We start from the raw sequence: 10067 nt of genomic DNA, 5'->3' as shown, positions 1-10067 counted from the left end.
AAAGAAATACAGAGGCCCAGACATAAATTGCGGTCCAAAAACTGAAAGGTCTTGTAACCCAGAAGAACTTAATTTTTCTTCTGCTTTTCCTTCCTCCCTGGGCCAACCCCAGTACTTTATTTAAAGTGAAATTCGGTTGTTTTTTTCATTACAGATCATATCATGATTTACTCATCTTTTACAATCAATAGAACACTTAAAAGTCAGCAGAGCAAGAAAACAAACTAACAAAGAAATACAAACAAATCTGTATAACCTACAATAAAGCATACAGCAAAAATCAATCAATTTGCAAGTAATGGTCAGCATGACCTAATTACTATTTCTTTTCTTTCGTTCTTTCTTTCTCTCTCTCGTTTGGTTTGGTTTTTCAAGACCAGATTTCTCTGTGTAACAGCCTTGGAACTCAGAGATTGGCCTGCCTCTGCCTACCCAGCACTGGGATTAAAGGCGTGTGCCACCACCACCCAGCTATTATTTCTTAAACAATACTCAGAATACTCAGGAAAGTTTAATCATAAATTTCCTTGGGCTAAAGCCATTGTGATTACATGCTTGTCATAGCAACATAGCTTGAAACTAAATGTCCTTAACATAGAAAAAACTACCTGCTTCTAGTTTTCAAACCAACAGGTGTGCTATCCTAGCCTAAGCCTGTAATCCCAGCACTCGGGAGGGAGAGGCAGGCGGATCACTGTGAGTTCAAGGTCAGCCTGGTCTACAAAGCGAGTCCAGGATAGCCAAGGCTACACAGAGAAACCTTGTCTCGAAAAAAAAAACAAAACAAACAAAACAAAAAAAAAAAAAAAAAAAGAAGAAGAAAAACAAAACCAAGCCCTCTTCTATTGATCTGAAAGCAGGCTGAACTCACAGCAATCCGCCTGCCTCTGCCTGCCGAGTGCTGGGATTAAAGGCGTGTACCTCCATGCCTAGCTCTGGCTCTGCTTTTTTTTTTTTTTTTTTTTTGGTTTTTCGAGACAGGGTTTCTCTATGTAGCCTTGGCTATCCTGGACCCGCTTTGTAGGCCAGGCTGGCCTCGAACTCACAGCGATCCACCTGCCTCTGCCTCCCGAGTGCTGGGATTATAGGCGTGCGCCACCACGCCCGGCTTCTGGCTCTGCTTTTTAAACATGGTCTGACGTAGCCCACCTTGGCCTGGAACTCACTGTGTAGTTGAGAATGACCTTAAACTCTTGATCTTCCTTCCCTAGTGTTGGGATTACAGGCCTGCACTAGCATGTCTAATTTATATGGTGCCGGAGATCAAATCCAGGGCTTTGTGCATGGGAGGTCACCTCTCTGCCAGCTGTCCCCTAATTACCTCTTTAAAGGTCCTTTCTTCAAGTATAGGTACGTTTTGTACTTGGGATTAGGATTTCAATAAAATATGATTTACAAAAAACCCCACCTGATTTGGTCAATGGTGTCACCTCTGACGATTAGGAAGCAACAGACATGAGCCTTGAAGTCAGTGTATTGAGCTCCATAGGCAGCTGTTGTGGAACCCTTGGTTCTCAAAGACAGCAGTGTCCAGCTTATTATACAGTCCAGGCTGGCCTTAACCTTACCATTCTCCTGCCTCAGCCTCCTGAGTACAAAGGTCCTTTTTTTTTGTTTTTTGTTTTGTTTGTTTTTGGTTTTTTGTTTATTTGTTTGGTTGGTTGGGTTTTTTAGTTTTGTTTTGTTTTTTCTGAGACAAGGTTTCTCTGTGTAGCCTTGGCTGTCCTGGACTTGCCTTGTAGACCAGGCTGGCCTCAAACTCACAGCGATCCACCTGCCTCTACTTCTGAAGTGTTGGGATTAAGGGCATGTGCCACCATGACTGTCGAGTAAAAGATCTTATTCAGAAGCATCCCAGTACCCTGCCCACCACCCCCAATAAAGAGACTAGTTGGATTAGTCAGTGTAAGGCACAGGAAGTTGAGACCGTGTCCATCAAACTGGGCTGTGGTACCTATGACAGATAGCACAGCTGTGTTTTATCCCTTGTGGGTACTCCTGCACTGGGCACAGTGCCACCTCAGCAAAGAATGTCTGCCACAGCCATGGATCTGTATTAGGGTATAGCTGTAGGTAAGCTTTCTCACGGAGTGCCAGTACTGAAGACAGGCTTATGTGCCTGAACCAAATAAACTGTTAGGATTCATGTGATGGTTAGTTCTCATTGTCAGCTTGACTGGATATGGAATCAAGAAGACAGACTGAAGTTTAGTCGAGGTGGGGAAACACTCACTGTTAAGTATATTGCATAGGCTGGGGTCCTGGGCTAAAAAACAGCAAAGAAAAAAGAAAGCAGACAAGCACAGCTACTTATCATCCCCTGCTCCCTGACTCGGGGTACGATCTGCCTAGCTTCCTTGTGCTCCCACCACATGCCACCCTCCCCATGATGGGCTGTACCCCTCAACTCATGAGCCTAAGCAGCCTCTTCTTCTTCTTCCCTAAACTGCCTTTGGTCTGGTCTTTCATCACGGCAGTGAGAAAAGTAACTAACACAAGTCATATTTTGAATACCAGCTACCAGGGAATACATTAACTCCCATTGTGACTTGACTTGAATAGCCTTGGTTTGCAGATACAGTGCTTTCTAGCAAAAAGAATAATTATTTTAAAATGACATTTCTTGCAGTTGGTTCACCTCACTCCACACCAAACATGCAATTACTCCGTAACATGTCACAAATGTCACTGAGGCTGGTTCCCTTACAATTGAATGAGTTACTCAGATCCGTCAGCACCAACTACACAGCGGTTGTGCTGGATGAGGTACGTTTTGGCAGATTTGATTTCTTTTCTCTTTTTCAGATTCCTGTTTATTATAAAATATGTAATTGAGAGGCTAGCTAATTAGGAGTTGAATAAAAGGCTACCTGGTTTGTTGGCATTAACGACAAGGCAGAGTTCACTTAGTAACCAGGCTCACATATCTAAGTGCTGTTTAATGCCCTTGCACTGTGTCTGGTGTCTGTAGCCTGCAAAAGACTTGGGTTGAAGTAGCCAGCTCCTCTAATTTTGTTTTTCCTCTTTCCTCTGCAATTTTTGTGAGAATTATCCCGGTACTGTGAACTGACTGTGAAATGTTTCCATCGGCGCACATGTTTGAATACTTTGTCCTCAGCCTGTGGGCCTCCTTGGAAAGTCCATAGGACCCTCAGGAAGCAGAGCCTTGCTGGAGGAAGTGGATCACTGGGGGTGGGCCTTGGGGTTTTGTAGAGCTGGCCTACCCTTTCTTTCTTCTTCCTGTGGATTCAGTGTGGTAAGCTGGCCTCCCACTCCTACTGCCATGATAGAATGTATCCCCTGAGATGGGAAGCCAGAGTAACCTCTTCCAGAAGTTGTTTTCTCTCAGGTTTTTTGTCACAACAATGTAACAAATACGTGCAGTTCTTCCAGTACTGGCAAGAAGCATTGACTTGTTAAGCCACAGAGAGCCAAGACTCCAAGAATTGTAAGGCTGCGTCACTCAGTGAGGTCTGCCGCTCTTCATCATCTGTAAAGCCCCACCCTGGAGAAATGAGGTAAGCAAGGGCTAGGGGCATGTGAGAAGCTAGCTCAGAGGTTTGCCTGGACCCCTGGGGGGCTCCTTCACTGAAGGTCACTGAGGCCCCTTCTTCTGAAAGAGGGTGTCGGCTTTGGCACTTCCCTGGGGGTGAACCGTGAGGTCTTTGTTCAAACTGGATACTGGCACCTTGTCCTTTCCTCTTTCTATTGCGTTTGAATGGAGCTTGTGCCCTCCAAGGGTTCACATGCTAGAAGTTTTGCCCCAGTGCGCTGGTGCTGAGAGTTGGTGGCCGTGGTCTCTTCTGCATATAGCTGAGTTCTTTTGTGTCTCCTTGATGTGATGTAGCTAGGGTGCTTAACAGAAACTGAACAGATAGAGCCATTTGCTTGGAATGTTTGCCTCAAAACTGTAAGCCCCCAGCACTCCAGGGCAGCCAAGGATACACAGAGAAACCCTGTCTTGAAAAACCCAAAAAAGCAAACAAACAAAAAACTGTACGCCAAGTAATATTCTTTTCTGTAGTTGCTACCCATACTCTGATATTCTATTATACAAAAGGAATGGAATAGTTTGCCTTCTCTTGCCTATCTTTGTTTTTTATCTTTTTGTTTGTTTGTTTTTGTTTTTGAGACAGGGTCTCTCTGAGTAGCCTTGGCTGTCCTGGACTCACTTTGTAGACCAGGCTGGCCTGGAACTCACAGCAATCCACCTGCCTCTGCCTCCCGAGTGCTGGGATTAAGGGCGTGCACCACTGCTCCTGCCTTCCTCTTGCCTATTTTGCAAACTGATCTTCACTTGAGCTTCTGCCTCCTTGGCTTGACATCTGCTTCTTCTCTCTGTCTCCTTCCTATATATGAAGTCAGCGTACTTCAGTGGGCAAGGCCAACATACTAGCGATATTGGATGGACATTTCCTCATCACTTAAAAAAAGAACATTCTTGAGCCAGGCGTGGTTGTACATACCTTTAATCCCGACACCTGCGAGGCAGAAGCAGTCAGTTCACTGTGAGTTCAAGGCCAGTGTGGTCTATAAATCGAGTCCAGGAAAGCTAAGGCTACACAGAGAAACCCAGTCTGGAAAAACCAAAAACCAACCAACCAACCAAACAAACAAAAAGCTGTTCTTGGAGAGATTGAGGATGTGGCTCAGTTGGCAGAATGCTTGCTTAGCATGCAAGATAGCTTTCATGCCTAGCGAGTCGCAAAAATGGGCATGGTGGAACACACCTGTAACCCAGCACTCAGAAAGTAGAGATAGCGGGGGTCAGAAATTCTTCAGCTATCATGTGTGCTTGAGGACACCATGAACTACAGGAGACCATAAATAAATAATTAGAGATATTATTTGAGGGAAGAATTTTATACACGGGGCTGGAGAGATGGCTCAGTGGTTAAGAGCACTGGCTATTATTCCAAAGGACCCGGGTTCAATTCCCAGCACCCACATGGCAACTTACAACTGTCTGTAACTCCAGCTAAGATAAAAATAAATAAATAAATAAACTTTATACACACCCATTAAAAACATATACATTCTGGGAGGTGGTGGTGGCAGCAGTACATGGCTTTGATCCCAGCACTTGGGAAGCAGAGGCTACCCTGGTCTACAGAGTGAGTCCAGGACAGCCAAGGCTACACAGAAAAACCTTCTCTCAAAAAACAAAACAAGAGCCGGGCGTGGTGGCGCACACCTTTAATCCCAGCACTTGGGAGGCAGAGGCAGGCGGATCGCTGTGAGTTCGAGTCCAGCCTGGTCTACAAAGTGAGTCCAGGATGGCCAAGGCTACACAGAGAAACCCTGCCTCGAAAAACCAAACCAAACCAAACCAAACCAAAACAAAACAAAACAAAATAAAACAAAAAACAAGCCAACCAAGCAAACAAGGAAAAAGAAACAAAACAAAAAAAAAGCATAAACATAGATTTTAGCTGCTAGCATGGACATTGCCTTGGGTTACATCCACAGCATGATGCGTGTGGGGGAAGTACCTGCCAGGCCTGCTCTGCATCTGTTTTTTTGAGTAAGCACCAGTAGTTTGCTTTTTTTTAACAGAAGGGATTATTTTGTTCTTGTTCGTTAGGAGCTGATGATTAAAAATGAATTATAATAATGTTCAAGTACTTCATGTCCAGTCAAGCATTATCTTGGAGTGATAAATAAGCATAAAGGAAAAGCATTTGCTAATAATTTCTGTCTCTGCCAGCTGCCTAGGGAAATGACACAGGAGCGATAAGTCAGCAGAGGAGACAGTGATGGGCGGGATGGCTGTGCTTTGTCGTGCTCTTTGTTATCAGATTTTATGTTAGAAAATTGGGGTTTGAGCCATCAGAAGAAATCCATTTGCCATAACAAGGTCTGGAATGTGCTGCTTGCAGCCATGTGTTTTGAGAGGATAAAAAGCAACACTGGTTTCAGTGAGAGAAATAAGAAGCAAAAGCAAGCCTGAGTGCTGACAGCAGGTAGTGACAACTCTGAGGGCCTGCAGGTGAAGCTCTGTCGTGAGTGTGGAATAGTGTGGACTGTGTGGAGAAAAGGTTGCCTTCCCCACCTCAGGGCTGTGCACTGCAGGCACTGGGGACAGCACTCCTGCACCCTCCACTGCCTGTGCCCAGGCATAAGAATGTACACACTTAGTAATGTCAGGTGTGCCTGGGGTGCACACGCCAAGCTTGTGTTCTCTATCAGATCCTCTAGTGTTGACTCGGGAGTGCTGTCAAAGGCCTTGCTCACAACTGAGCTGCGTCCTCAGCTCACTGTCTGTCTGTCTGTCTGTCTGTCTGTCTATCTATCTATCTATCTATCTATCTATCTATCTATCTATCTATCTTGTGTGTATTTGTGCCCTGACACCTGTGTGGAAGTCAGAGGGTAACTTTTTCCTTTTTCTTTCTTTCGTGTGTGTGTGTGTGTGTGTGTGTGTGTGTGTGTGTGTGTGTGTGTGTGTGTGGGTAGTCCTGGCTGTCCTGGACTCGCTTTGTAGACCAAGCCTCTCCCTCCCAAGTGCTGGGATTAAAGATGTGCACCACCACTGCCTGGCCAGAAGGTAACTTTTGAAAATGGGTTTTCTCCTTCCAACCATATAGATCCGGAGGATTGAACTGAGGTCTTCAGGCAACAAAGTGCCTTTATCTACTGAGCCATCTGTCTGCCCCTCAGCTCTTTTTATTTTCTATTTTGATACATGTTCTTACTTAATCTTCAAGGCTGTGATCTTTTCCAGCTTCCCAAGTAACTGGAATTATATAGGTTTGCATCACCAGGCTGAAATATCCTCGCTCCTCCCCCTTCCCTTCCCTTTCCTTTCCCTTCCTCCATCCCTCTCCACTCCTTGACTGGGCCTTTTTTTTTTTTTTTTTTTTAAATAAGATTGATTTATTTTGTATAGAGCTTTGCCTGCCTGTTTACACGTGCTCACCAGAAGAGGGCACCAGATCTCATTATAGATGGTTATGAGCTGGATTATGGATGGATGTGGTTGCTGGGAATTGAACTCATGACCTTCAGAAGAGCAGCCAGTGCTCTTAACCTCTGAGCCATCTCTCCAGCCCCGACAGGGTCTTATTATATACCCTGGGCTAGTCTGGGATTCATTATATAAATGGCCTTGAACTCCCAGATCCTCCTGCCTCTGCCTTTTGGGTACAGGCTGTTCCCCTAGCCTAGCTTCTCACTGTGAAAAAAACATTTAGAGAGCCATGTGCTGAGACCAAGGTCTAAAGCTGGGAGATTGAAAAATGCAGACCAAACTGGGCATGGTGGTGCACACCTCTAATCCCAGCATTTGGGAGGCAGAGGCAGGCGATTGCTGTGAATTCCAGGCCAGCCTGGTCTACAAAGACAGTCCAGGACAGCCAAGGCCACACAGAGAGACCCTGTCTCAAAAACCAAAAAGAAAAAAAGAAAGAAAACGCAGACCACCAAGGCACTGCTAATTTCTCAATTTCTGATGTGCTTCTGTACCAGGGGTCTAATCAGGCTTGTGTGTACCTCCCTCCTGAGTAAACATTTCACAGCCTTCCTGTAGCAGCTCCCATCTAGGTGGCCAGACGGAATTCCAGACCAGTGTTATTTCTAGGCACACTGACACAGCAGCCATGTTTATTGGTGCTAAGGCCACCACAGTTGGTGTGGCTGGATCAGCGACTGGCATTGAAACAGTATTTGGTAGCTTGATTTTTGGCTATGCCAGGAACCATCATTCAAACAGCAACTCTTCTCCTATGCCATTCTGGGTGCCATTCTGTCTGAGGCCATGGTGCTCTTCTGTTTGATGGTTGTCTTCCTCATCTTCTTCAGCATGTGAGGCTTCATTGGGTCCCCTAGCTGTCCTTGCTGCTCTGACTCCATACCAGTTCTGGTGATGGTGTGTGCTAAGCTTTACCATTAAACCACAATGTTTCTCCAATGAAAGAAAGAAGGAAAGAAAGAACGAGAAAAGAAAAAGAAACATTTAGAAATCCAGATGATATATTCTTTCTTCTCTTCAAAAAGAAAAGAAGTATCCGAAGAGAGACCCTTTGTTGGTAACAGGAAATAATAACTAAAAACTTACCTTAGTCCAACAAATAGTTTTTTTTTTTTTTTTTTGGTTTTACGAGACAAGGTTTCTCTGTATAGCCTTGACTATCCTGGACTCACTTTGTAGACCAGGTTGGCCTCGAACTCACAGTGATCTGCCTGCCTCTGCTTCTCAAGTGCTGGGATTAAAGGCGTGGGCCACGACCACCCGGCCAACAAGTAGTTTCTTGCCTGAGAAAATGGATACAAACACAACGGAAGAGCTGTTGGTTTTTGGACCCAGGGGTTCTCTGTGTAGCCCTAGCTGTCCTGGAACTCACTCTGTAGACCAGGCTGGCCTTGTTCTCACAGAGCTCCACCTGCCTCTGCCTCCTGAGTGCTGAGGCTAAAGGCGTGTGCCACCACTGCCACAAGCCTGGAAGATTGGGTAGAGTGTGGAGTATTTGTTGAGTTGGATTATGTCCCTCACAATTAGAACTCTGATTCTCTAAGTGCGCCCACAGTATTTTAGAATATGGCTGTCTTTAGAGCAAGGGTCTTACTGGAGGTGACTCAGTCACAGTGAGATCACTAAGAGGCTCCATGCATGTGGACTGTTGTTCTCAAGAGGAGAGGAAGTGTATGCTACATGTGGCCGGCAGGAGTGAGGGAGGGGATGCTCTGTCAGCCGGAAGGTGAGGCCTAGGAGACCAGATCTACTGACTGTTCTTTGCACTTTAGCCTCTAGAACTGTAGGAGTTCACGTTTGGTGTTTAGCCATGCGTGGTGGTGCACACCTTTAATCCCAGCACTCGGGAGGCAGAGGCAGGTGATCTCTGTGAGTTCGAAGCCAGCCTGGTCTACAAAAGTAAGTCCAGGACACCCAAGGCTACACAGAGAAACCCTGTCTCGAAAAACTAACCAACCAACCAAAACAAAACCAAAAACACATTTGGGGTTTATGTCACCTAGTCAATGATGCTTTGTTACCAAATCAGTGGTGGAAAAAAAAATCACACAGGGGGGCTGGAGGCAAAGAATGGTGGTAGTGTGCTTGCCCAATGTGACATCTCAGCACCAAAAAAAAAAAAAAAAAAAAAAAAGATTCTTTACCTGGGTGTGATCATTCATGCCTGTGATCCTATTCAAGGCAAGCCTGGCCTATACAAAGAGTTCCAGCATAGCTAGGGCTGCAGTGAAACCCTGACTCAAAACATTAAAAAAGCTTTTTTTTTTTCCTCAGCTGCCGCCAAGGTGCTCGGTTCTTCCGAGGAAGCTAAGGCCGCGTTGGGGTGAGGCCCTCACTTCATCTGGCGACTAGCACCGTGCCGGCAGTTCACAACATGGCCTCCGTCTCCGAGCTCGCCTGCATCTACTCCGCCCTCGTTCTTCACGACGACGAGGTGACGGTCACGGAGGATAAGATCAATGCCCTCATTAAAGCAGCCGGTGTCAATGTTGAACCTTTCTGGCCTGGCCTGTTCGCAAAGGCCTTGGCCAATGTCAACATTGGGAGCCTCATCTGCAATGTAGGGGCTGGTGGGCTGGCTCCAGCAGGAGGTCCTGCGCCAGCCGCCGCTGCTGCCCCAGCTGAGGAGAAGAAAGTGGAAGCAAAGAAGGAAGAATCTGAGGAGTCGGATGACGACATGGGCTTTGGTCTTTTTGACTAAACCTCTTGTTAACCCGCTCAATAAAAAGCTGAACCTGAAAAAAAAAAAAAAAACCATACAGTACTTAATAGGTCAAACTGGAAGTCACTTGCACGAGTGTGTCCTAGCAATGCCTAGGCTTCACCCTCTACAATGACGAAAAGGCGGACCCTCCAACCCTAGTAAGGGTGAAGCTGCTGGGAGTGTCTTTGCTGAGCAGGAGCTTTTCCACTGATTCTAGTCTGAAGCCACCTCAGGGACTTTAAAAGCACTCTGGGGATGGCATTGCTAACCTGCAGAGCTGAGCGGGTTCCTGCCACGTGGACCCACACTTAGCACTGTCCTTCCAGTCTTGTTCCCTTTGTTGGCACTGTTCTGCGACCCTGAGCACGTCTGGAACCTACAAAGCTGGAAGGC

The 10067-nt window shown here is 46.0% G+C and overlaps 1 protein-coding gene and 1 pseudogene across 1 annotated transcript; both read left to right on the top strand.

Moving 5' to 3' along the window:
- Positions 1-2673: 2673 nt before the first annotated feature.
- Positions 2674-7807, top strand: LOC127193031 (ATP synthase F(0) complex subunit C1, mitochondrial-like; annotated as a pseudogene).
- Positions 7808-9243: 1436 nt separating this feature from the next.
- Positions 9244-9705, top strand: LOC127192852 (60S acidic ribosomal protein P1-like). Its single transcript, XM_051150202.1, has one exon. The coding sequence runs from the start codon at positions 9345-9347 to the stop codon at positions 9669-9671; it is 327 nt and encodes a 108-aa protein (XP_051006159.1). The 5' UTR covers positions 9244-9344; the 3' UTR covers positions 9672-9705.
- The last annotated feature ends 362 nt before the right edge of the window (positions 9706-10067 follow it).

Source organism: Acomys russatus, chromosome 8, assembly GCF_903995435.1.
Source record: "Acomys russatus chromosome 8, mAcoRus1.1, whole genome shotgun sequence".
NCBI classification, from domain to species: Eukaryota; Metazoa; Chordata; class Mammalia; order Rodentia; family Muridae; genus Acomys; species Acomys russatus.
The sequence above is the reverse complement of the archived record's forward strand: the minus strand, read 5'-3'. Positions and strand labels throughout refer to the sequence as shown.